At 40.3% G+C, this 27,886-nt stretch overlaps 1 protein-coding gene across 3 annotated transcripts; it reads left to right on the forward strand.

Annotated features, from left to right (window-relative positions):
- LOC136518497 (serine/threonine-protein kinase TOR-like) lies at positions 1-27,795 on the forward strand. 3 transcript variants are annotated; one of them, XM_066512156.1, is made up of 58 exons: positions 1-428; positions 512-567; positions 1,191-1,529; positions 1,604-1,678; positions 2,112-2,284; positions 3,917-4,015; positions 4,276-4,435; positions 4,560-4,703; positions 4,779-4,951; positions 5,040-5,235; positions 5,303-5,500; positions 9,018-9,170; positions 10,313-10,434; positions 10,536-10,635; positions 10,707-10,802; positions 10,885-11,015; positions 11,833-11,935; positions 12,021-12,203; positions 12,280-12,372; positions 12,486-12,521; positions 13,346-13,447; positions 13,543-13,653; positions 14,779-14,941; positions 15,029-15,150; positions 15,276-15,328; positions 15,985-16,108; positions 16,283-16,465; positions 17,371-17,523; positions 17,588-17,740; positions 17,820-17,891; positions 17,970-18,104; positions 18,177-18,238; positions 18,338-18,435; positions 18,514-18,623; positions 18,707-18,880; positions 18,965-19,030; positions 20,276-20,344; positions 20,422-20,532; positions 20,611-20,751; positions 20,841-20,969; positions 21,065-21,230; positions 21,308-21,522; positions 22,407-22,613; positions 23,156-23,269; positions 23,340-23,531; positions 23,791-23,871; positions 23,955-24,029; positions 24,112-24,178; positions 24,318-24,478; positions 25,069-25,242; positions 25,328-25,456; positions 25,542-25,625; positions 25,702-25,763; positions 25,844-25,916; positions 26,320-26,454; positions 26,943-27,116; positions 27,207-27,472; positions 27,617-27,795. In XM_066512156.1, exons 1-58 carry the CDS (start codon positions 383-385, stop codon positions 27,633-27,635), a joined length of 7,401 nt encoding a protein of 2,466 aa, XP_066368253.1. In that variant the 5' UTR covers positions 1-382; the 3' UTR covers positions 27,636-27,795. The 3 variants fall into 3 exon arrangements, with proteins under 3 accessions (XP_066368253.1, XP_066368254.1, XP_066368255.1); XM_066512157.1 differs by lacking the exon at positions 26,320-26,454; XM_066512158.1 differs by lacking the exon at positions 512-567.
- Positions 27,796-27,886: the final 91 nt, after the last annotated feature.

The raw sequence follows: 27,886 nt of genomic DNA on the forward strand, positions 1-27,886 counted from the left end.
TCCTTTTCCTCTCTTCTTCGTTCTTCTCCCGTTCACCGTTCTCCGCCAGCGCGGCAAAACCGCGCCGCCGCCCAGCCGCAGCCGTCGCCCTCCTCGCGCCGCCGCCCAGCTGGGCCGCCACACAGCCGAGCCGTCGCTGAGCCGCGCGTCCTTCCCTCCTCGCGCCGCCGCCCTCCTCGGCCTGCCTGCTCGCGTGGAGCGTCCGCGTGAGTGAGACAGAGAGACGGAGCAAGACGGCGTCTCGGTGGACAAGCGCGTTCGGCCGATTTGAGAGAGCGAACTCGTCCATTCCTGCCGTGCGCGTTCGCGAAGTTAAACCCTTGTCGGTCCCCCCGCCTCCGCCGCTATCCGGCGCGCCGGCTGTGGAGCCGCCAACACCGCCATGAAGCCCTCGCCGCACTTCCCGGAGATCGGGAAGAAGCCTAAAGGTACACCCAGCTTCCTCCCCCGGATGCGCTCACGGAATCCCTTGGTTTCGCTGAAAATTATCGAGATTCCATCTTGTACGCAGATTTGATTGCTAAGGACCACGCATTTAACATCGCGGTTTACATCTCGTCTGGAGCGGTGCGTGCCTCGCTTTCCTCCTCCCCAGATTCCTCAGAGTCCTCTACTTTTGCGTTTCGACTAGAGCTTGACTCAACGACTAGGTTTGGGGCTAGGGTTTTGCTCTGTTGTGGGTTTGTTGGGGATGTTATGCTAATTTGCTTGGATAATTGAGTGTGCGCATTGCACTAGTTCTTTGTTGCTCAGTAGGCCACGAAGCTAGTTCTGGCTGGTGTTGGATGGATGGGCGTGGGTTTCTGTTCTGATTTTCATACTGGATACTGGTTGGATTACTTGCTGTTGCTCCTCCTTCTGTTTCTATCTCTATGTCACGGTAGTAACTAGTAACGGTGGGGGCACGCGTGGGGTTTACGTTCATTGGTAACGTCCTTCCATTTTGGTGGTATATATATGCGTTGTATGTTGATTGTAACGCTCCTTCGATGGCCTTGTTACTGGAAGGGTTTATTTCCAGGTTTAAGCTTTCTGGACTGTTAAACCTCTGAACTATTTGGTATTTGGCATGATTCTTTTATTCCATCAAGGCGTCAACAAATACTTCATGCTGATCTGTACACTATATTCTCTTCTTTGTTTTATGTATTCTGTAGCTATATATAATTGTGCTTTTTGGTTGGCACTAGGATGTTATTGCTGCTGCGCTCCGTAAACATGTTGAGGAGGAAGCCCGAGATCTTAGTGGTGAAGCTTTTTTAAGGTTTATGGATCAGCTATATGAGCAGATATCTAGTTTACTGCAGAGCAACGATGTCGCTGAAAATTTACTGGCTCTTCGTGCTATTGATGCTTTAATTGATATGCCCTTTGGAGAAGGTGCTTCCAAAGTTTCTAAGTTCGCCAGCTTCTTGAGAAATGTATTTGAAGTGAAGCGCGACCCTGAAATCCTAGTTCCAGCGAGTGCAGTGCTGGGTCATTTAGCAAAAGCGGGGGGAGCAATGACTGCAGATGAAGTGGAGCGACAGGTGAGTGATACTGGCTCAGATTTGCTTGACAATTATGTTTTCATTTTTTTGCCAACATCCTTTCTTTTTAAAAGATTAAAACAGCTTTGGGGTGGCTTACTGGTGATCGAGTGGAATATCGCCGGTTTGCAGCTGTACTCATTCTCAAAGTAAGTTGAACTGATCAACCTTTTGCAATCTTTTACATGCAAATAAGCCTTCCATCGTGAATGCAGTCACAAATTTTTGTCTTGCTTACTATTTCTTCATATATTACTAAACATGGGTGGCTTTGTGTGTAAAGTAGTGCATCATTTGTTCATTCGTTGATGCATGGCTGAATTGGATATATATACTAGCACAGCATACAATCTTTTTCTCTCTCTCTACCAAATCCACCACTAGCATCTGCCCTGTAATGAGTCATGGGTGATCACATACTGCCACTAGAATCATGGAGTATTATATATACTCCCAGATTTGTGATTTGTGAAAACGATATATGCATTTGTGATTTATGTTGGTGTATCTGAATTAATGTCAGCATTATTCCCATATGTGCTACTCTCTAATTTCTACAAATCTACATTTTCCATACTTTAGGAGATGGCTGAAAATGCATCAACAGTTTTCAATGTTCATGTTACTGAGTTCGTAGATGCTATATGGGTAGCACTGAGAGACCCTAAACAGGCTGTTCGTGAAAAAGCAGTTGAAGCCTTGCGTGCTTGTCTCCATGTTATTGAAAAACGGGAGACTCGTTGGCGTGTACAATGGTAAGCCTAATTTTTATGTTCACATTCTTTTGCAAATTTGGTATCTATTTGTCATTAAACCAGAATGTGTGTTAACTCACTTTAAATGGTTTGGAGATTTAATTTGAATAGTTCTGTAGTCACTCATTTTTGCATGTATTATTTAACCACTGATGAAGTAGCGCTCTGGTTTTCTTGTTAAGGGAACTGGTTGTCAATTTGGAATTAAGTTGTGTACAATGTGTATAAATGAACCCAAAGTTGGCACATAGAGTAAGTTTTTGTCAATTGGAATGTGTATTTGGTAATCTATCAAGAGTCGATCGTGGTAAATAACTGAAAACCATAACTGTTAGAAGAAGAGGAAAGAATAAAAAAAAAGATATATACTAGTATACTTCATCGAATGTTGAGAATTGCTTTGAGCTTTATTTAGGGTGAGTTGTTAGTGTTTTTGACCTTGTAGCTTCCAAAGCCACTTGAGCCACTTGTAATAGAAATTTGTTTGTACTTTGTTATGGAAAGTGCTGCCATAAATGATACCAATGTTGTGTTGCAGCTGTTGTGTGGTATGTAGCCATGCTTGTGCAGCTAGCTCTGGTGCGCCAAAAAAGTCATCCTCACCAGACAATGACTTTGATGGCTTGCTTCCCAACAGATTTGTACTTCGATTACAAAAGTTCCATTTCGTAAGAAAATGGTTCACTAGAAAAAGTTGCAGACTGACTAGATATGAAATAGATGCAAGTTTTTAGTAACTTGTTACATGCAAGCTCATATATGATCCGTACCAGCCACCCTTTCTACCTAAAGCTTTTGCAAGCCTCAGTCTCTTGAACGGTTGAACCAGCATTTCCAATCTACTGGTCTAAATTCATAAATTAATTGGTCAAGATTTAAGAGCATGTTGACATTTAATTTTTTGGTCTTTAAAAGTTTAACAACTGAGTATGTTGTATGAACGGCGATTAGACCGGCTATGTTGTATGGAGCAGAATGTTGGCCTACAAAGATTCGACATATTTAACAACTGAGTGTTGCAGAAATGCGTATGTTGCGATGGATTTGCGGTCACACAAGAATGGACCGAGTTCGGAACGATGATATACGTGATCGCCTAGAGGTAGCACCAATTGAAGAAAAGCTTGTCCAACATCGGTTGAGGTGGTTTGGCCATGTCCAAAGGAGACCTCCAGAGGCACCAGTGCATTGTGGGGTCCTAAGCCAAGCTAATAATATGAGGAGAGGTAGAGGAAGACCGAAATTGACATGGGGGGAGGCAATAAAAAGAGATTTAAAAGCTTGGGATATACGTAGAGATCTATGTTTGAATAGGAGTACTTGGAAAGCAGCTATTGAAGTGCCTGAACCGTGACTTGGGGCTCTTGGTGGGTTTCAACTCTAGCCTACCCCAACTTGCTTGGGACTGAAAGGCTATGTTGTTGTTGTTGTGGTCTTTAAAAGTTTAATGTATGGGGTTCTTCGTGGCTAGTTCTTTTTTTTGGGACTAACTGTTATGGATAACTCTGCTTTCAGGGCCTTTTTTTGTTGTGTCCAAAGCACATCAATTTCCACAACTCTTCATCAATTCACTTCTGCTATACAATTATGGCGGTTTCTCTGGCTTACGTTTTAATTTTTGGATTCTATCAGGTATTACCGCATGTGTGAAGCCGCACAAGTTGGACTTGGCAGGAATGCTTCTGTTCATAGTATTCATGGCTCATTATTGGCTGTTGGAGAATTGCTGAGGTAATTTACTGTTTGGTTGGATGCCTTTCTTATTCTTAGAAAAAAAGATGCCATGATATTAGTAATCACTCTGAGAATAATTCATCCTTATTTGATCCTCTTCACACTTATTGCATTTCTTCAATTATGAGATGCATGTCTAATTATGTAATTTGTGAACAGCGATACATCGTGTATCATGAAAGAAGTAAGACAACATCATTTAGTTCTGACAACAATGTCCAATATCTGATCGTCTAATTTTGCATGAAATATTATAGGAATACGGGGGAGTTTATGATGTCTCGGTACAGAGAAGTGGCTGATATTGTCCTCGATTATTTAAAGCATCGAGATCAGCTTGTTCGACGTAGTATAACATCACTTCTTCCTCGAATTGCCCACTTCCTGCGTGACAGATTTGTGACTAATTACCTGAAGGTTATTCTTAGTACCGCACTTCATGTCCTGTTGTTTTCCTTTCCCCATTTAACATAGTGTCATAGTAGAAGATAGGAATGTTAAAATTGTGCTGTTCCATGATGAGTATTGTTATCCTTTCCAGATTTGCATGGATCATATCTTGTTTGTTCTACGTACACCAGACGAGCGCGCTAGCGGTTTTGTTGCACTTGGAGAAATGGCTGGGGCTCTGGGTGTTGAACTTGTGCCTTATTTACCAGCAATTACTCCACATTTGCAAGATGCGGTATGCTTTGGCAGCCCTATGCTACTCAGGTGTTTACTTGAAATTTGTTGTGCTTATTAGAGCTTGTATGTGCAGATTGCTCCTCGCAGAGGAAGGCCATCTCTTGAGGCAATTTCTTGTGTAGGAAGCTTTGCAAAAGCTATGGGTCCTGCAATGGAACCTCATATTCGTAGCGGACTGCTAGATGCTATGGTTTGTGCTGGTCTTTCTGATAAACTTGTAGATGCACTCGAGTCTATAAGCACAAGGTAAGATTTTCTTGCTTTAGTTAATTAGTTCCTTTCGTTTTATTCTCTACTATAGGGATGCTATGTGACAAAAAAAATTTCCGTACAGCATCCCGTCTTTACTACCCACAATACAGGAGCGTTTATTGGATTGTATATCTCAAGCATTACCAAAGTCATCAATAAGGCCAGGTGCTTCTGTTGGTCGAGCAAGCAGGTCAAACAGTTTGCAACAGTTTGTGGACTCTAATAGTCCTGTTCTTGTGCAACTTGCACTGTGGACTCTAGCAAACTTCAACTTTAAGGTTTGAAATGCTCTAGTAAGCTGACTTATGGTAGTGTCTTTCAAACTTAAATATGCATTTGTTTCAGGGCCATGAACTTCTGGAATTCGCTAGAGAGAGTGTCATACTTTATTTGGAAGATGAAGATAGCAGTACCAGAAAAGCTGCCTCGTTGTGTTGTTGCAAATTAGTTGCGCACTCCCTTTCTGCTTCCTCAACTTCACAGTTCGGTTCAATTAGGTCAAATCGTATCGGAGGAGCTAAGCGCCGCCGGCTTGTGGAGGAGGTTCGTATGAAAATTTATAGTTTAACATGTATTTAAGCATTGCTACTTTGCCTTATGTGTTTACAATATTTCTCATTTTGATAAGGACAATTAAATTAAATGCATAAGTGGTAGTGTTAGGTAAAAATTCATTTGGGTATAGCTAACTGCAGGTCAATCTCATTTTTGATGGTAACATATGGTGAAGCATACCTTGTTTGGGTTTTTAATTATTTGATGTTAGTTTATTGAAATATTCTCTATGCTGCTTCAGTATCACTGTGTACTGCGTTACTGCATACACTTCTCTCTGTTTTTTTTTGGCTAATTCTATTGTGCTTGCACATGGTTATGGAGCGGTATAGGGAGAAGAAGGACCTACACATGGTTTTTATTGACTTGGAGAAGGCTTATGATAAAATACCAATGAATGTTATGTGGTGGGCTTTGGACAAACATAAAGTCCAAACGAAGTACGTCGGCTCATTAAGGACATGTACAACAATGTTGTGACTAGTGTTCGAACAAGTGATGGAGACACGGATGACTTCCCGATTAGGATAGGACTACATCAAGGGTCAGCTTTGAGCCCTTATCTGTTTGCCTTAGTGATGGATGAGGTCACAAGGGACATACCAGGGGACATCCCTTGGTGTATGCTTTTTGCGGACGATGTAGTGCTAGTTGATGAAAGCCGGACAGGAGTGAATCGGAAACTGGAGTTATGGCGGGAGACTTTGGAGTCCAAAGGTTTTAGACTCAATAGAACTAAAACTGAGTATATGAGATGTGACTTCGGCACTACTACTCGCGAGGAGGAAGATATTAGTTTAGAAGGTCAGGTAGTGCCTAGGAAGGATACCTATCGATATTTAGGATCAATGCTACAGAGAGACGGGGATATTGATGAAGATGCTAGCCATAGAATCAAAGCAGGGTGGATGAAGTGGCGCCAAGCATCTAGTGTCCTATGTGACAAAAGGGTACCACAGAAGTTAAAAGGCAAGTTTTATAGGACGGCGATTAGACCTGCTATGTTGTATGGTGCAGAATGTTGGCCTACGAAAAGACGACATGTTCAACAGATAAGTGTCGCGGAAATGCGTATGTTGCGTTGGATTTGCGGTCATACAAGAAGGGATCGAGTTCGGAACGATGATATACGTGATAGATTAGGGGTAGCACCAATTGAAGAAAAGCTTGCCCAGCACCGGTTGAGATGGTTTGGACATGTCCAACGGAGACCTCCAGAGGCACCGGTGCGTAGTGGAATCCTAAGCCAAGATAGTAACGTGAAGAGAGGCAGAGGAAGACCGAAGTTGACTTGGGTAGAGGTAATAAAAGTAGACTTGAAAGGATGGAATGTACCCAAAGACTTAGCCTTAGATAGGAGTGCTTGGAAAATAGCTATTCACGTGCCTGAACCTTGATTGCTTCTGCTGGGTTTTAACTCTAGCCTACCCCAACTTGTTTGGGACTTAAAGGCTTTGTTGTTGTTGTTGCAATTGTGTGCTTGCAAACCTTTTATGTGAGGACTTGTGCTTGCAAACCTTTTATGTGAGGTGAAGTTAATCATGTATAGAATCCGTCATGCAATATTGTTTCATAGGAACTTATGAACTTTATGTTACTATAAACTGTTACTAGAAAATAACGGGACAGCATTGGAACAGTTTGTACTTTTATGCAGAAGTAAATAATAGTAATACTTAGCTTCAACATGGCCCTTTTTAAAAAAAACTGCGAGTTGAGCTTCTAGTCATTGTGAAGGGTCATATAGGGCCTGTTTGGTTCCCTGCCTCCACCCTGGCCAGGCTCCATGGGGCCAAGTTGGACATGTTTGGTTGCCCGGACATGCCTTCTAGCCAGGCCCCGATAAGCCAAACAGGCCTGTTAGCCAGGCTCTGAAAGAACGCAGCGGGGGGTCGTTTTCTGGGAGCCAGGTTTGTGCTAGCCATCGCTCAGCTTCCCGTCACCGCCTCCCCTTCCCTCCCTGTCCACCGGTGAAGATGACGGGAACACGCCGCCATGCGGGCGCTTGGGGCAGGGTCCCCCTCCCCATCGCCCTCCTCAATCGCCTCACGCTCCCTCTCCTCTCTCCTCCGCTCTAGGCTATCGCTCCAGAGCGTGCCACGCCATGGACGCTGACGAAGCAGGAGCTTCGCTGCCGCTCGCCACCCTCCTCCACCTCCCCTCCTCAGCGCTGCGGCCACCCTCCTCCACCTCCCCGCGTCTCCGTAGAGCGTTGAAGCCGGTCTGCTTCCATCGCCGTAGCCTCCAGTAGCAAGCCGCCGTCGCCGGTCTGCCGCGACAGGGTCGCACGTGCGCGCGGCCTGGGTGCCTCCGGCCACCACCGGGTGAGCAGAGCCCCTTCGTCTGGTGCGTGTGGGCTCTGCGAAGCCGCACCGCCCATCCTTGCTGCCGGCCGGAATCGGCCGCGCCTTCCATCTCCGCTGCTAAGTGGCGCTCACCATGTGTTCGACAAATTGTCTCAAAGGTGGTGAAGTTACCTGCACAAAGAAGATGTGACTCTATCAAAGCCAAACCAGCCAACCAAACACACTAGCTGCTAGCCAGGCTTAGATAGTGTATGCAACCAAACAAGTCCACCTTGGCTTGCTAGGGACAGGCTTGGGCTAGCCTGGCAGGAAACCAAACACACCCATAGTAGCCCTTTGGCAGCCATGTTTTGACGTGGCTTAGATGTACATTATTATGCTGTACAACATGGATTGACTGTCATTTGAGAAAAAAACATGGATGGAGTTTTAAGTTTTTAACAGTACCATTGATGCAACTTCTAGTAAATGTGCTAATTTGGCATTCCTTACACTAACTAATCTCTGTGGTTTAAGCTGCATATTAGAGACATTGGAATATCCAGCTATGTCAATTAACACATGCTTTGGTTTGAAGTGCATAGCTTACACGGAATATGAGACACAATATATTATAAACTTGGTTTAATCTTCTTACGTTTATCATGGGAGGCTAACTATAATAGTTATTTGAATTAAATGGAAATAACAAACCTTTTACCACATTGTGTGCCCTCATGAAGTTATTACCAATTCTCTGAATATATGTGATTATTTTAAGCATGTCAGCATGCTTTCTTTAATATCTTAGTTGTGCTTGAATGGAGTTATTTTAACCGAGTTAAATTTCTCATATGGAACATTAGAACTGAATATGTTGAAGTGTATGGAAGAGGATTATGTGAGCAAAGAGGAGAGGGGAGGCAGAACATGATAGACTCAGAGCTATTTATTGAAATCTGGACGTCTACTAGGATCCTTTAACCAAACATAAATGGGAAATGGCTATGCATATAGTACTTTACAACTGAGTTGTGATCAGTGTTATTTTGTTGGTCTGGTGTGCATCTAATCCCTGTTTTGAACTAGTCGTACTTGAGATGAGAATCTTCAAAATCTGAGACTTGGTTATTGTGTGTCACTTTATGTTCTTTTGCCATAGGTGCTCTGATGATAATAATAATAATTATATCTGTTCCCGTTCTTACCTTCATCCACAGATAGTGGAGAAACTTCTTGTGGCTGCAGTTGCTGATGCTGATGTTGGTGTTAGAAGTTCGGTCTTCAAGGCTTTGTATCGAAATCCAGCTTTTGATGATTTCTTGGCCCAAGCTGACATCTTGACTTCAATTTTTGTTGCCTTAAATGATGAGGTACACTGAACTGCAGGTTTATCTCATTAACTGGGCCTGTTACATCTGTTACCAGCTTATCTTATGTGGTGCCTGCTAGATCTGTTACCACAGCTTCAACGCAACATCTATTCACCCTTTTTTTTTGTTTATAAAAGTAAATATGGTGGGGTGTTTAATTTGACTGTTGTACAAACTAAATGGCAGAGATTGGACCCCTTTAGTATACTCCTAATACACTAAGTTGTTTTCCTGACCAATCATGTGTGTTCCATCATTTAGGGGAATAGTATGGTTTATTTCCTGAAGGGCGGGTCTGGTGCAAGCGGTAGAGTCTTACCGCCTGTGACCGGAAGGTCCCGGGTTCGAGTCGCGGTCTCCTCGCATTGCACAGGCGAGGGTAAGGCTTGCCACTGACACCCTTCCCCAGACCCCGCACAGAGCGGGAGCTCTCTGCACTGGGTACGCCCTTTAGTATGGTTTATTTCCTTTTGATGTTTTGGTGGCTAATAGTGGGTTTGAAATTCTAACTCCCACCACAAGGAAGTAGTAAATTTATGACTTTCTCACAAGAAGAGGACTTGTGAAATAATAGAGCAGAGAAAGGTTCTCAATATGGTTCATTCTATAATATGGAGTTACTTTCAATTGCATGCAGATGCTTTTATTCGCAGTGTCTTAAATTCTAAACAAGCAGCAAAGTCCCAATTTTGCATGGCTTCCATGAGAAATCTGGTACTACAGTAGATTTTAATTTGACACAATATACTTTATTCCATAAGCAATGAGGCTTATATACAAGATATGGGTTCCAATGTCCATAGGTGAACCCCTGTTTCAAAGGAGTCGCCTAGGTGTCCAGGCGTGCCAAGCTTGCCTTGGGGAACAGTGGCGCCTTGTCTCCTAGGCGCCGCCTGGATGCCTAGTCGCCTTTGAAACCATGACGTGAACCCATACACTAGGTCGGTCAAACTTTTTTTCCTCAAACAACGGAGGGCTGCGCGTTATTTCATTAAGAAGTACACTTATATAAATTTGACGATTGACATGCACTGTTGTAATATTGTTTCCTATTCTGTTTTCTTGCTTATAAGTACATTTTTAATGTTCAATGACCCTTTAAAATGTTGACAAATGATCTATTTTACTGTTTGAATTCTTAGGAATATGATGTCAGAGAATTGGCGATTTCTGTTGCTGGCCGATTGTCTGAAAAGAATCCTGCATATGTACTGCCTGCCCTTCGTCGCTATCTTATACAGTTGCTCACATATCTTGACCAGAGGTTTAAACCACACATGTTTGATGTTTTTGATAATAAATGTGGTTTCCAAAGTTACATCATGTTGCTCCAGCATTTTGCTCATGAAAGTTTGTCATTTGCAGTATGGATAGCAAGTGTAGAGAGGAAAGTGCTAGATTATTGGGTTGTTTAATTAGGAGCTGTGCACGGCTCATTCTTCCTTACATTGCTCCAGTTCACAAGGTTAGCAAGAAGTGAAATCAGTACTTGTGTTTATCTTGTAAATTTGACTTCTTACATTGGTTTTGTTTTAGGCGCTTGTGACTAGATTGTGTGAAGGAACGGGACCAAATGCTAATAATGCTCTTGCTGCGGGAGTGCTTGCCACTGTTGGAGAACTGGCCAAAGTGGTTGGTCTTCATCTGTTCCTCCATTTGTGGTGTTTGTGTCCTCATAATCGCACAGCTTTTAATAATATGTTCTGCGTTATAGGGTGGCTTTGCTATGAGGCGATATCTTCCTGAGCTGATGCCTGTAGTTGTGGATGCTCTTTTAGATGGAGGTGCTGTTAGTAAAAGGGAAGTGGCTGTGTCAACTCTGGGACAAATTATCCAAAGCACAGGGTATATTCTTCTTTGTTCCCTTTTTTGTGTCCTCCTTGATTATGTATTTCACATTCCAACATAGGTTTCTGTATTGTGTTGCGAGATTTTTGCAACTAGCATTTTTGCCTGTTTGTCTGTGAAGTTTCTTGCCACTTTGAGCTTATAATTGTTCATGTTTTACATATGCCCTCCAGTCACAGATTCTTCCTGTTTGAACAAGACTTTAGTGAAACTTTAACTGCAATATCATTAAAAAAATGGTTTGAAACACGAAAATTATCTTTATGGATTTGTTTTGGAAAGTACTTTCATAATTCCGTAAGTTTGTCAGATTTTATGGACATGTTCTAAGAGAAAATAGTGTCAAAGCTAGGCTTTGGAGACTTTTGCATAGTTCAAAACGTTAATATTTGTGACTGGAGGAAGTACAGAATTCTGAGGTCTAAAACTATAGTTATGACCTCAATAAGTCTTGACTCTCCTAGAGGTTTTTTACAAAGTCATGTTTTTTTGCCACCAACTTTATTTTGATGTCCTGCACTGAATGTTTTCCTAGTACTTTGCAGTCATCTTGTTTGTCTCTTTAATGTTGCTGTGGTCTCCTACGACAAGGAACTGCTTCTAGTGCTTTGCTTCTGCCATTTGTAGATGTTCTCTCTTTGAGTCTGCTGCATTTTCCCTAAATTACATGTTTTCCTACCCAGCATATGGTTCGACTCTTAAGAACATTGAACACAGCTGTGTGATAATCCTCTGTAGTTATTTCCATTTTATATTAAGTGTATTACTGCATCTTGAACATGATTTATGTTCTTTTGTATGGGTGATTCACCAGCTATGTTATTGCCCCCTATAACGAGTACCCGCCATTGCTTGGCTTACTCTTGAAGTTGCTGAATGGTGAATTGGAATGGTCAACTAGACTAGAAGTGCTGAAGGTATTTGTTTCAATTTCTGCTTGAAGTTTTAAAAAGATTGTATAACACTCGTGGCCAAGTAATAAGGCAATATGTTTTTTCTCAGGTTTTAGGGATTATGGGTGCATTGGACCCTCATGCACACAAGCGAAATCAGCATAATCTACCTGGTCAACATAGAGAGGTCCTACGGCCAACAATCGAGACTGCACAGCATATTGTTTCCATGGAAGAGTTACCGACTGACTTCTGGCCATCTTTTTCGGCATCCGAGGACTATTATTCAACAGTATGGTTTCATGTTCCTTCATTAGACATCTGAGATTCAGGTGTTACCCTATTTCAGCTTATTCCCATTTTGCTAGGTTGCAATTAGTTCCCTCATGCGAATTCTTCGAGATCCTTCTCTTTCAAGTTATCACCAAATGGTGGTTGGCTCTCTTATCTTTATTTTTAAGGTAATACTTCTAATTTTCTATTTTAAATAGCTATTTTCCTCAACAACCTTTTGTTCTTCAACAATTTAATCACTTTATTTATTATTTTTTCTCTATGATAAATTGGCATCTAGTCAATGGGCCTTGGCTGTGTTCCATACTTACCAAAGGTGAGAGCCTCCCGATTTGCTTTGCTCTACTGTCATTCCTATGCTGTTCTATAGATTTGTTTATTTCATTTATTTAGTGCCTATATGTCTTGTGTTGACCGCAGTAGGATCTAAAATTTCATTATGCTCCATGTAGTCTAATTGACAGCAAGCCACATGTTTCAGCTTCAGTTATGCTAAATTTAACTAATGTAGACATCGATGACCTTCAAGCCTGGTATCATAACTGATCTGGCTAACAAGCGCTTGTTGCATTCTTGAAGTCTTTGTATTTTGATCCCTGGGACTAATTCATGATTGTATGTGATTCTAAAAGTATTGGTGTTTCCACGATATTTCATTTTCCACTGTCCAATAATAAATGTCACAGGAAGAATAATGTGGAGAAGCATCTTCAAACCTTGGACTATCAATACATCTCTTCTGTATGATTTGTTACTAGAAGTTTTAATATGCCACATGAAATAAAAGTTAGACTGCTTCTCTTAAGAATGCTGAATTTTTGACACCATGCTAGAATTCACTTAAGCATTTGTGATACAGTTTCTTATTATTGGCTTTGCATTGTAAAATGTTCAGGCTTTGGTGTTTCCATCTTTCTATTTTTGACAACTCAGCATGGAATTTCAAATGGTTGTGCCTAGTATGTCCAGACATTATTTTCAAGAAATTGTGGTGGCTGAATTGATGATTTAAATCTTTGTAGTTTTAAGCTTTCAATTATAATTGGTTGGATGTAATACAACTGGGCATGCTTGTGTTTCCTGGGAAGAGATAGGATAAGTGCACATAAATTTCTGAAATTTTGTCTTTTGCTTCTAAAGGTTCTCCCTGAGCTATTCCGTGCTGTTCGCATGTGCGAAGATGGTGGTTTAAAAGAGTTCATAACCTGGAAGCTTGGAACATTGATATCTATTGTCCGGCAGGTAGTCTGTCTTTTTTTATTGATGCAAATTATTGTTAGATTCTTTCTGTTGCAGTTAATGTCTGGCGTATTTTTATTAAAGTTACTTATTTTCAGCACATCCGGAAATATTTACAAGACATACTTTCCCTCATCTCTGAGCTGTGGACTTCCTCATTCAGCTTGGCTGCACCAAATCGGACCATACAGGGCCCACAGGGTTCACCGGTAATTGTGTTTGACTTTCGTGCTGTCTTTTGTTCTATTGTCTTCAAGCATTTTGTTGATACAGTGGGCAAATCTATTTGGACCATGCCATCATCTAAGCTAGCATAAGCATGTCTGCCAAACTATGGCCTTTTATAGATTCCATCATAGTGTATGGCTTTTTGTAGTGTGTGGGGTTTGGGTCTATGTATGACTCTTTTTTCTTCTATTAATACAATGATACGCAGTTCTCCTGCGTGTTCGAGAAAAAAAAAGATTCCATCATAGTGCACAGTATCTCATCTTAACAATTGACATTGGTATCTTGTGGAAGAACGTAGTTATCTTAACATGTTCCTCTCTGCCATGGTGGGTAGATAGTTAATTTTCACATTATTTCTTTTTATATATATCCTGGATTTTTTTCTAACAGCCCAAGCTACCCAGCGCTGCATATGTGTAGATATGAATTGTACCGCATTGCCTGCTAACGTAGGGTATTAGTCCTATGCACTATATATAATCAACCCATGGGGCTCAATGCAATACATCTACAATTTGCGTGGCATACCTTCTCTAATACTGGACCCTAAGAAAAGCTTGAAAATGACCCATGAGCTTCTTCATATCTCCTTTTATTTTCACATTCTTAGTTTATGTTCTAGTGATCTTTTTCTCTCTTTAATATCTCTTCTATCCTCTTGATTCTGTAAGCTCCTTAGTCCTCTGGTGGTCAGGCCTAACCAAAGTATGCCTTGTATGAGTGAGTATTCAGTAAGCCTCAAATGGTGATCAGTATCATCATATCCTGACCTTGCTGGTAACCACTGGAAACCATTACTGGGTCACTAGTGAGGAAATAGGATGATTATTAGGCTGGAACCCTGTATCAGTTCGCATATTCACTTTATGTTGCCTTTTTCTTTCTAGAGTGATTGTTAATTCTGAACATTGAGAAGAACTGGGCCCATCGTGCTCTTGCTTCTTTCTTTTAAGGTTTCTTGTGCATGGATAATCATCATCGTAACCTTTTGGCATATCTGTAATTGTCTTTACACTCTTATATTACCTGCTGAAGGTTTACCTTCTCTGATCCTTGTATTTCATACCATGGTTTTATAGTTTAACTATTTGTTTTCTCTTCAGGTTCTTCACCTTGTTGAGCAACTATGCTTAGCTTTAAATGATGAGTTCAGAATGTATTTACTTCACATTCTACCGAGTTGTATCCAAGTCTTAGGTGACGCTGAACGTTGCAATGATTATTACTATGTTCCTGACATATTACACACACTTGAAGTTTTTGGTGGTGTGTCCCCATTTCTCACTTAGTTTCATGTTCACAATGGATGTTATTTTGATTATAACTTATGTTGAATTGAATGGTGACATTTAGGAAATTTGGATGAGCACATGCACTTGGTTGCTCCAGTGCTTGTTCGTTTATTTAAAGTGGAGCTGGTTGATATCAGACGGCGTGCTATTGTTACTTTGACTAATCTTATACCTAAGGTTCAGGTTGGTTGATGCTATTATTGGGCTTGATATTTTGTCAAACAAATTATGTAATTTTAACCAAAATGGTCAAACATTAGGTTTTTGTATCTAATGCGCATCGTGTGCATTTTACGTATCCTGAACAGGTTGGTACTCATGTTTCGGCTTTAGTGCATCATCTGAAGCTTGTCTTAGATGGGTAAGATTTTTTACTATAAGTGCCCTTTCTTAATTTCTATATGGTGTCTGTCTTTTGAAAAAAAAAAAGTTATTTATCATGGTGCGTTGATTCTTGTTGCTCGGAGTGTTGACAATGAGTTAACGACTATCTGTTAGATTTAGTCCAGTACCATATTGGTTTTTCAGCTAACACTAGAAGTCCTCAGTATATTTTGCATTAGTGGTAAACTTCGACCATCAATCAATTACTCAAAAGTAAAGGACTCCCAGTCAATTACTTGTTATTCGGAGACGTCAAACATTGTAAACTTTGACCATCAATCAATTTCTCAAAATGTATTCATGTTTAGCACACAAGAGATGCACCAACAGATTCTTATGCCACATGTGTTTTACAATTGGTTTTGTAGTAATTGATAGCATATTGTAATTGTCAAAGCATACTTTGAAAGATGTCCTCAAAGTGTAATATGCCTTATAAAAATAAATGGAGCAAGTACAATTTTGTGGCTTGTCTGCAAGAAGTTTGCATGATTAGCTTATTTTTCATTATGACAATGCTTCATTTGCTGTGTTTTTTTTGCACCCCCCCCCCCCCCCCCCCCACACCCCCCTCTCCACCCACACACACAATTGTTGTTAGCTAAACTTTCTTTTATATCTTCCTATGACTAGCAACAATGATGATCTGCGGAAAGATGCTGCAGAAGCGCTCTGCTGCCTCGCACATGCCCTTGGAGAAGACTTTACTATCTTCATACCATCAATACGCAAAATTCTTGTGAAGCACCATTTACGGGTATCTTATCTTCTTCTTTTCCCTTTTTCGAACACACGAGAGCTGGATATCATTTCATTAAGAAGAGGAATATAGTACAAAGAGGAGAGCAGAAACACCAATGTTTATACCATTTTGATTTCATGCTTGTACCATTTTGGATGTTTGTCTAATTATGCTTGTCATTTCTTACAGTACAGAAAATGGGATGAGATTGAAAATCGGTTACTGAGGCGAGAGCTACTCATCACTGGAAACTTGTCTGTACAAAAGTACACACAATATCCACCTGATGTCATTAGTGACCCCCTTGATGATTTTGATGGTCCACCTTCTGAGATAGCTGATGAAACACAGCGACAAGCAAGAAGTCATCAAGTAATATGCTTAGCTTTTTACTCATTATACATTTCCTGCTTAGCTTTTTACTCATTATACATTTCATCTCTTGTACCCTACGTCTTTTATTATGCCTTGACGAGCTCTAAAATGGTACTTTTCTATACTGCTTATAACAATGTTTTAATGGATTCTAAATGGTATCACAGTGATTTTGGTATTAGGAAAAGGCACATAGTTCTACCTCTTGCTTGGGCTTTGACATAACCATATTCTCTGGCACAGCCTTTTAGTATATGATGACTTATAATATTTGAAAGAGCTTGTACCACACACAGGATTCCTGATGTTCATTTGTGATGATAAATGTTAGTCGCTGAATTCTTACTCTTGGTAGTAGCAGAATTCTTACTCTCATCGAGAGAAGATGACACTAGGAGTTGGGGCAATTTTCTGGTTTATTTCCAAATGCCATGCCAACCTGAGGGGTTGGGGGTACATATTTATAGGCTGCTAGCCAACCAAGCATATGCCAAGATGCTAGTCTAAGATGCTAGTCTAAGATGCTGTCCTAGATGCTAAGATGCTGTCCTCTAAGATGCTGTCCTCTAGTCTAAGATGCTGTCCTAAAAACAGACCATGCAGCCACAAGGACCATGTGACCAGCACAGCCCCACAAAGACCAGCCCACACATGAGACTTATCCCATCAATAAAAATGTGTTGCGCATAAGTAGGAAGTTGTTTTTCCCACTCCCAGCAAACAAATAGTTGCAAAAAGATCTCTGGAATGCCATGAAGAATATAAGCTATTCTGGATATACATCAGTGTTCTGTTTTGATTTTTCTTCATATCATGTCTGACATGTAGCAATGCTTCTCTCTTTTACGTGTAGCCTCTATCTCTATTGGTATTTTTAGAATTAAGTCTTTTGACTGCTCCAGGTCGATGATGTCCGGTTGCGGAGTGCCGGTGAGGCTTCTCAGAGGAGTACTAGGGAAGACTGGGCTGAATGGATGAGACATTTCAGTATTGCACTTCTCAAAGAGTCACCATCTCCAGCTTTACGCACTTGTGCAAGGCTAGCTCAGCTTCAGGTGAAGTAGTTCTTTTGATATATGTCACTCATCTTATGAGTATTTTCTGACACAAATTGTCCAGCCTTCTGTTGGCCGTGAGTTGTTTGCTGCGGGTTTTGCAAGTTGCTGGGCCCAAATGAGTGAATCTGCCCAGGAACAACTAGTGAGAAGTCTCAAGACAGCCTTCTCATCTCAAAACGTTCCTCCTGAAATTCTTGCTACACTGCTGAACTTAGTAAGTTGATCTTGTGTTTAACTTACATAGTTGATTTGACATTCATTTCTTTTATTTAATATTTCCATTTTGTAAGTAGGCAGAGTTTATGGAACACGATGAGAAGCCACTTCCTATTGATACAAGGCTGCTTGGTGCACTTGCTGAGAAGGTGAGTTTTGCTTCTGCTGTTTGTGCGGTTTGACATTTTTTTTTCAATCACATGATACTCATTCAAACTATCTGTTAGTGTCGAGCATTTGCAAAAGCCCTCCATTATAAAGAAATGGAGTTTGAAGCTGTGTGCACCAAGAAGATGGGTGCAAATCCTGTTACGGTGGTTGAATCCCTTATTCATATTAACAATCAACTACACCAGCATGAGGTTGGTTCGAATGTCATGTGCTAGGTTAAAAAAATCATCTTAGTTTGTTGACACCTGCCACTATTTCTTCAGGCAGCTATTGGCATATTGACTTACTCACAGCAGAATTTGGAAGTTCAGTTGAAAGAATCATGGTATAGATTTATTGCTCTTCTATTTAGTTTCTTCCAGAAACATGGTGCTTCCAATACCATTACCAATTCATGACCTTTCCTAAATTTTGTGTAATGCAGGTATGAAAAATTGCACCGTTGGGATGAGGCCCTTAAAGCATACACCGTAAAATCATCTCAAGCACCTGGTCCTTTACAAAACCTGGATGCTACATTAGGTAGCACAAAATCCTGTTTTCTGTCTTTTGGTTCCTTCAAAGATAATGGTAACTAAGTAAAATTCATGCATATTTTAGGTCGAATGAGGTGTCTAGCGGCTTTGGCTCGGTGGGAAGATTTAAGTGCATTGTGCAGAGAGCAATGGACTGGTGCAGAACCATCTGCTCGACTGGAAATGGCTCCAATGGTTGTGGATACCTCTGATTACCCATTTGGTTGTAGATGGTAATTGGTAATCTAATTTCTTTGAACTTCTTTTTATTTTCATAGGCTGCAAATGCTGCTTGGCATATGGGCGAGTGGGACCATATGGCAGAATATGTTTCTCGCCTGGATGATGGGGATGAAAATAAGCTCCGTATGTTGGGTAACACAACAGCCAGTGGTGATGGAAGCAGTAATGGTGCTTTCTTCCGGGCAGTTCTTTCAGTTCGTTCCAAAAAGGTAATTGCCCCTTGCTTTGTGTGATTGTATCGTTTTCATTATTTGATTTTACTTTCATTGACAAATTTATGTTTTCTTTGACAGTATGATGAAGCTCGGATATTTGTTGAGCGAGCTCGTCGGTGTTTAGCTACAGAACTTGCAGCACTGGTAAGACCTATCACCTATCTGTGGTACTATATAGTGCAGCATTTTATTAAATTTGTCGTTACATCTTGTACCCCAATCGGATGATCTTATGATGCTATCTGAAGCAATCAGTATGAATGTATTATAGTGCAATTCCTAATGTTCACCTGCAATGTACCTTAGAATTAGGGAAACCGGAAAAGTTTGTTTACTAACCCCAGGTCCCCAGCTATTTGGTTTGTCCACTTACCCCCCTGTTAATTTTTGGACCCATTTAACTCCCCCAAACTATTAAGTTGGCCCAGTTTTCCCTATAATGAAATTTTGTTGTTTCTCCTTGTACAAGTTGCGCTTTTGCCCTTTTTTAAGTTCAAATTTTACAGCATGATTGCTGACATCCTATGTTACAAAACGATTAGAATTTCATGATTATTTTCATAGCTTTGAAGTATCCAATATTGACATAACCATGGTTACAAAGATGCATGAAAACTGATCACGAAAAAATCTTAAAATATTTTTCTGACATGGGGGTATGATGCCATCCGTTCCACCACAAAGTTGAACATAGAAACCAACTTGTACAGGGAGAAACAAAAGGAAGCATTTCAATTTTTTTCCGACTGGCCTACTCCCAAACACCCTTGATTATGAAAACGAAGCATTTCCAGACAGGGTGGTTTGATCCAGTATACATAGTTAGGAATAAAACAATTTGAAATTTTGTACAGGGAGCCAAGCGGACAGAGAGCGGGCCTGGTGCAGTGGTGAGAGCTGTCTCACTGAGTCACCAGGTCGTGGGTTCGAAGCAGCCTCTCCGTAGATTTTGCGGGGGGAAGGCTTGCCTCGGTTTTTCCCTTCCCCAGACCCCACTCATGTGGGAGCCTCCGACACTGGGTCTGCCCTTTTTTTTTAGCCAAGCGGACAGAGGGCATGATTGCTTGCCTGCACTATGATAAGCCTGCATTACGCCCTATGCAGCATAGCCTTAGGCTGTATAACTGCATGCAATGAGGTGTTGTTTGGTTTGCCTGCATAGCCCCCTTTTATTGTAGGAGACTGTGTTCGGTTGCAGTATCTGTCTTCACACTTCTGTAATGAGTTATAGCTACAATTAGCTGGCATCTGCTGTATCTAGATTTAATTATTTTGCTTACCTGTTCTGTGTATTTCTACTGATGCAATAAGATGTTATTGCAGTTCACTTTTGAAATTCATTATTTGTATCGTAATTGTATATTCTCTTTATGTGACAATACTTGTCAGGTACTTGAGAGTTATGAGCGCGCGTATAATAACATGGTGCGTGTTCAACAACTTTCAGAACTGGAAGAGGTATTTTTCTTGTTCTCTTGGGTACATTCTGAATAAAGTTGCTCTTTTTTAACAAAAATGAGTGGTTTGTCAATTAGGTGATTGATTACTGCACTCTTCCTGTGGAAAGCCCCATTGCTGACGGACGGAGGGAACTTATTCGCAATATGTGGAATGAACGCATTAAAGGAACAAAACGGAATGTGGAGGTTGATATTATGTTTCTGCTATTGAGTGCTGATCTGTGCTGCATTTACTGTCTGCATTGACTTCGGAAAATATTTCAGGTGTGGCAAGCCCTACTTGCAGTCAGGGAGTTGGTTCTTCCTCCTAACGAAGACAGAGACACCTGGATAAGATTTGCTAAACTTTGCTGGAAGAATGGTCGTATTAGTCAGGCTAGATCTACATTAGTCAAACTTTTACAGGTATGTTAGGTCCTTAGCAGTCATCGATAATTGGAATGTGCGTGTCTAACTTCTCTATAACAAAATTAAATTTCTGACGCCACTTGCAGTTTGATCCTGAATCTTCTCCTGAATTGACACTGTATCATGCACATCCACAAGTAGCCCTGGCTTATCTAAAATACCAGTATGCAGTTGGTGATGAGCTTAAAAGGAGGGATGCATTTTCTAGATTGCAAGTAAGTTTGTTTTTGTCCATGTACTTTGATGGTACATTGCAATGCACATTTAAGTGTTGTACAATGTACATCATACTTTTTTCTTTGGGGGATAGGAGTTGTCTGTGCAGCTTGCTACCACCATGGGCAATTTCCCTGGAACATCAACAAACCATGGCACCATGTCAAATGCTGTAGTGCCACTCATTGCTCGTGTTTATTTGACACTTGGTAGCTGGAAGAAGGCACTATCACCTGCATTAGATGATGATTCCATTCAAGGTACCAACAATGTCAGTTTTCTCGCTTTGCACTTTAACCTTTTATTTGAAACAATATTTGTACTTTTTTCTCTCCAGAAATTTTGATTTCTTACAATAATGCCACGCTAAGTGCAAAGGACTGGGGGAAGGCCTGGCACACATGGGCTTTGTTCAACACAGAAGTCATGTCACGTTATACTTTCCGAGGCCGACCAGATATTGCTGGAAAATATGTTGTTGCAGCAGTAACTGGGTATTTCTATTCTATTGCTTTTGCATCTACTACGAAAGGGGTTGATGATAGCTTACAGGTGAATCTTCTCTTTTCTTAGTTCTGTTCTGCAAGCTTTCTTTTAACCAAAGGTTCTTTTTTGAACTCAAAATTGACCAGCCTTGACATGCTTTTATCTCACCCTTTTAATGGTAGGATTCACCTTTTCATGCATATATTTATTGTAGGTAATAGTTTGCTTCTTTTTTTGTCGCCATCTTACTGTTTTCTATGAAGTGTTTAATATGTCCATGGCTCCAAGCATACAATGGAAGTAAGATTTGCCACATGAAAAACATTAGTTGATTTTTGGTAGATTTCAGTAACAATTGCTTAGAAAGAGTAACGGTAAAGGACACCTAGAACGCCTCAAGTCGCTGTCGAGTCGAAGAGAACAGAGATTAGGGTTGGAAAAGAGAATTACGGTTTGGAAGGTTAAAAAACTAGTAGTAATTGTGCTTCTACCGGTTGGAGCTTAAAACCAGATGGTCCAGTTCAGCACACCAGATCCAGTTTTCATGGGCTAGCTGTTTAGCTGCTAACAGTTCTCGAGTTTAGCTGCTAACAGTTCTCGAGTTACTGCCTCATTATGTTGAACAATTCAAGCATTGTAGAAACTAGTTTTATGTGTTTTTTCAGTGATAAATGCAGCGACCCATACATTATTGCTACCCCTCCATTACATTGTTTTCCAGTTGATGTCCAAATTTTGCAAACATGAACACTTTTTAAGTCTGATGATAACTTGGAAGTTCTAGCGTTGGCTGATACAGGATGTTGCAACTTTCATGGCCTGTAAACACCCTGCCTGCTGTAATTCGACTGCAGAAAAAATAACATTCCCTAATGCTTTATTTATTGATTGAATTCTGGTTAGATGTTATTGGACTTTTGAAGTTGAGTTTTGTTTAATTGTTTGTGTAGGATATCCTTCGTCTGTTAACTCTTTGGTTCAACCATGGGGCTACCTCAGAAGTTCAAACAGCGTTGCAGAAAGGCTTTTCACTTGTCAAGATTGAGATGTGGCTGGTTGTGCTGCCCCAGATAATTGCAAGGATTCATTCGAACACTAGAGTAGTTAGAGAACTGATACGATCTTTGCTAGTTCGAATTGGAAAGGGGCATCCACAGGTATGTATTATGTTAGCTACTTCTTCTGTGACTGTGTGCTTCTGGTATTGTATACGCAGGCTATTCATGTAATTTACCATCGTTGTACATCACTACATCAACCATAGTGCTGTACGGAAGTATCATTTTCAGTTTAACTATGGAAAAAGGTGCAAAATAAACTTCCATATCTAGCAATCTAGAAACAACTAGAAATCCTCATTTTGGATCAAAATTAAAAATTATTTTAACATTCTTTGTTCATTTGCATGGTGTGCGTGGCTATGAAGTTATTAGCTTTTCATGTTTCACTTTTTTCCTTTGCTTTTTTTTTCTATTCTTTGTTATTGCTTGATCACAATTGTTTTCTTCATTTTCTCTTTGTTCCCCATGTTTTAACGAATTTTCCAGTGCCCTGGAGCTTATTTTCAAACAGATTTATATATTACCCGTAGCAATGAAACTGTGGCTACCGGTTATAACCAGTATGTCTGTTAACTGGCCGACACCCAACAGGGACTTGTTTTACCTTCTAATTATCCTCTTTGAACCATCTTAATCAGGCTTTGATGTATCCTCTCTTGGTTGCCTGCAAATCAATAAGTATATTGAGACAATGTGCAGCGCAGGAGGTCGTCGATAAGATCCGCCAGCACAGTGGAGGTCTTGTTGACCAGGTCTGCATCATTAGTTGTGGATCTCCTAAGGATAGATGTGTATCATTCTAATTCTACTTTGTTCCACCAGGCACAACTTGTATCAAAGGAACTGATACGGGTAGCAATTTTGTGGCATGAAATGTGGCATGAGGCTCTTGAGGAAGCTAGCAGGATGTATTTTGGTGAGCACAATATTGAAGGAATGCTTACTGTACTTGAGCCATTGCATGCAATGCTTGAGAGGGGGCCTGAGACAATTAAAGAAAATGCCTTCATTCAGGTATTGTTTTCATGAAAAATTATATGCTCTAGTTTAAATGTTTCATTGCTTATCCAGTTGCCTGCCCTAACCACCATACCGTTTGGGTATTACTTCATGAAAAAAAAAATTGGTATATGTTAGCTGCTCAATCTGTTTTGATTTTGTAACAGTAGGTCATGCTGCACCTCATTGAAGTAGCAAGGCTTAATTTCATATTTTGAAATGGATTTAATCTACAACACATTTTGTAACTAATGTTTATTAAGAACATGTTCAGGCTTATGGACATGAATTACTGGAAGCTCATGAATGCTGTTCGAAATATCGGGCTACAGGAGAGGATGCTGAACTAACTAAGGTACATAAAAACTTGCCATTTTGATAGCTTGCGTATTGTCTTCTGTTGATAATGCATCTAAGGATGACAACTATATTCTTTAGGCCTGGGATTTGTATTACCATGTTTTCAGAAGAATCGACAAACAGCTTCCAAGTCTTACAACTCTCGATTTGCACGTAAGCATATTATTATTTTTATTATGAGAAAGCAGTGCTTTTACCTTCTCTTCCCTGATCAAGTATTTAATCTTTCTTTCAGTCTGTTTCGCCTGAGCTACTCAAATGTCGAAAGTTGGAACTTGCTGTGCCAGGAACTTATGCTGCAGGTTATCCAGTTACTGATTAGAATATTTAATATAGCTCTGTTGTTCAGGCAGTGTTTCTTACACCTTTGAGCTCATAGAACCCTGGATTTTGATTCTGCTTCATAGAATTCTAATATTTAGATTGACATTTTACTTCCAGATTCACCACTTGTGACGATTGAGTATTTTGTTCCCCAATTGATTGTTATAACATCCAAACAAAGACCAAGAAAACTGACAATTCATGGAAGTGATGGCAATGATTATGCATTCTTGCTTAAAGGCCATGAAGATTTGCGGCAAGATGAACGTGTAATGCAGGTCTGTATTTACACTGATTTAAATGGTCCTTTTGTTAGTAGTATAGACTTGATTAGCACTCATATCTTTGTGTAGTGTTCCCATAAAATTGTGATAGCCCAGCTCCTTTTTTCTAAACGAAAATAAATCTTAGTGCAGCTGAGGCTTTACATTTGAGCAGTTATCTTATGCCTCAGCAGTATTGATCTGGCTTTTTTACTTGAGACCAAAATAGGCTGAGGGACACCACAAATCCAAAATCTTTGACAAAGTCAGTTCAAGTGTCCATTAAGAAAACATCGAATGGGCCTTATAATTTATAAATGTGATACTCATTCTGAAACTAGGTGAAAAATTGCACTGGCAGCTAGTCGTGGTTTAAAAATGTATATGCATAAATAGCACTGTCTTGCCCCAACTGTGATTCTGAAAAGCACAGTAAGGGAACTGGAGTCCCTTGGGCATTCAGTTATTCTCATTTAAGAAGAATTTACTAGTTTCAATGCTTTTTTCTTGATAGTGGAAATAGCATAAATATTACCTCTTTCTTACCTTTTTCTTGTGTAGTTTTGTTCTTGTACAATATCTAATTTTATTTCTTCTCCATTTAGCTTTTTGGTCTGGTGAATACTCTTCTAGAGAACTCAAGGAAAACATCAGAGAAGGATTTATCAATCCAAAGATATGCTGTTATACCTTTGTCGCCTAACAGTGGTTTAATTGGATGGGTTCCAAACTGTGACACACTTCATGCTCTGATCCGTGAATATAGAGATGCCAGGAAGGTTTGTCTGCTGTAATCTCTTGTTTCATAGCTATATGTATTTTGCTTTCTTTTATTTAGCAATTACTGTTTGTTTCCCTTTCCAGATTTTCTTGAATCAGGAGCACAAACTTATGTTGGCTTTTGCACCCGATTATGATCACTTACCCCTCATTGCAAAGGTGGAAGTGTTTCAGCATGCTTTGCAAAATACTGAGGGAAATGACCTTGCGAAGGTATTGTGCTGTATCTTCTCTCAATGAGTATCCCCTTTATATTTACAACATTGTAGCGTCATTCTATATAAATAAACTGTGGCAGGTTCTGTGGCTGAAGAGTCGAACTTCGGAAGTATGGCTTGAGCGCCGCACAAACTATGCTAGAAGCCTGGCTGTTATGAGCATGGTATGAGTTACTTTCTTATTCTGATTTTTCAAATGGAATCTACATAACTTTATAATGCTGAAAAGGTAATTTTCAGGTTGGGTATTTGCTTGGTTTAGGAGATCGGCATCCAAGTAATCTTATGTTAGATCGCTATAGGTACATGTTCAGAACTAGTCTTCCATTAGTGTATGTATTATGCAGTTACTTCTGTAATAAGATTGTTCTTTTTGCTTCAGTGGAAAAATATTACACATTGACTTTGGAGATTGCTTTGAGGCTTCAATGAATCGAGAAAAGTTCCCTGAAAAAGTAAGTAATATTGCTGTGTGCATTATTATACCTTAATTATTCCCTCGATTTCTTTTTATAAGGTGTGTAGGTGCTTCAACATTCAAACTTTATAAACTTTGAGCAGAAATTAATATACCAGTGTGTAGATTGCGTTACACAAAATTTGCACCATTTGATTCGAAAGTGGTTTCTTATGATTAAGATTTTATAGTCAGACAATATACTGTAAGAGAAATCAGAGGTCCATGCCTGAGATTTTATATTCATAGACTACTATAAGAGAAATTAGTGGTCAAAGTATATTCTTGCCTTGGAGACACGCCCAACATTTAGAAATGTGTTCATGGCTTGTACTCCTAACTGTGACTTAGCCATTGCATTTTTATTTGACAGTATCTTACCAGTTTGCAATGTGGTATAGGTACCATTCCGTTTGACTAGAATGCTTGTGAAAGCTATGGAAGTTAGCGGTATTGAGGGTACATTCCGAAAAACTTGTGAAAATGTGATGCAAGTCCTTCGCACAAACAGAGACAGCGTTATGGCCATGATGGAGGTGAGATGATCGCCTTATTTTCCGTATGGCCCAGAGTAGAGCATCTATCTTGGACAAATATTTAGTTTCTTCACTTCAGACGCGGATAGATTTTTTTATTCCCAGTACAAATTCTGAAAAGTAAAAAGAAATAATGTTTAGGAGTTAGTTTTTCTTAAGGCTGGATTCAGTTAGAAATAAAGAGCTTGATTAGGTAAAGCAAGTTGCCACTCACTAAAGAAATTCTCGTATCCTTGTTTAGCAGAAATTTTAAGTAGCAAACTAATTTGTCATATCTGTGTACCATATTTTGAGTTGATGCTCCCAATGTTTCCACAAAGGTCTGATTTTGTAGTGGGAATAATTTGGAAAACAGAATAGGAAGATGACTTCATCTTTTTCCCTTCAGTTCTTCGTTGTGTGTTTCTTGTACCACCTACCTACATGCTTGGTGATCTTGTGCTTATTAGGCCTTTCTTTCTAAAATATTTTGCTTTTGATCTCCCCAGGCATCTGTACATGACCCGTTAATCAATTGGCGTCTGTTCAATTTCAATGAGGTTCCTCAAGTGTCAAACTATGGTAATGCTCATGCTCACACGGTTGTCAGTAGTGAAGAAGCAGCGGCTAATCGAGAACTCATGCAACCTCAGCGAGGAGCACGTGAGAGGGAACTGCTACAGGTTGCCTGCTCTTCTCCATCCTCATGGTCTGATTGCACTAAACCTTACCACGTACCTGGATGAGTAACCATTCATGTTTTGTCCATGCAGCCCGTCAATCAACTTGGTGATGTCAATGAGGTTTTGAATGAGCGTGCTGTAGCTGTGATGGCACGGATGAGTGACAAGCTAACAGGGCGTGACTTCTCTTCTGGGTCAGCTTTGGCTGGAGCAGGTAGCTCGACCCAACATGGCAGTGAGCACTTGGCTTCAGGAGATGCCCGAGATGCGCAACCTTGTCTTTCAGTGAAGGTTCAGGTTCAGAAGCTCATACTCCAAGCGACTTCACACGAAAATTTGTGCCAAAACTTTGTCGGGTATGAATCTATTTCGCACTTCTTCTTTTCTTGCGGCTGCCCGCCTGCCCCCCCCCCCCCCCCCCCCCCGTTCTGTAATTTTGGGTCAGCCATCTTTTTTTTTTTTGACTGTACGTTACTGTTTTTTGCTTGTTTGTTTCACAGGTGGTGTCCGTTCTGGTGAGCTCTCTTGGAAACAGTAGCAGTTTATAGCATGTAAATATTGTGAATACCGTGTACATAGGGTTTTCGTGGTGACAGTTTGTAGCTAATCTGTGCAGCTCTGTAATTAGCAGAACCTCATTCGTTAATAAAAGATGCCTTAGACCATCCTTTTTTCAGCATCTTAGGTTTTGTTCCCTGCCTCTTGACTGGAAATATTAGGCCAGTTTCGTTTTTTAAAAAATTAGTCCAGTCTTAGTGGGAGTTTCATTT

This window comes from Miscanthus floridulus, chromosome 17 (genome assembly GCF_019320115.1).
Source record: "Miscanthus floridulus cultivar M001 chromosome 17, ASM1932011v1, whole genome shotgun sequence".
Classification (NCBI taxonomy): domain Eukaryota; kingdom Viridiplantae; phylum Streptophyta; class Magnoliopsida; order Poales; family Poaceae; genus Miscanthus; species Miscanthus floridulus.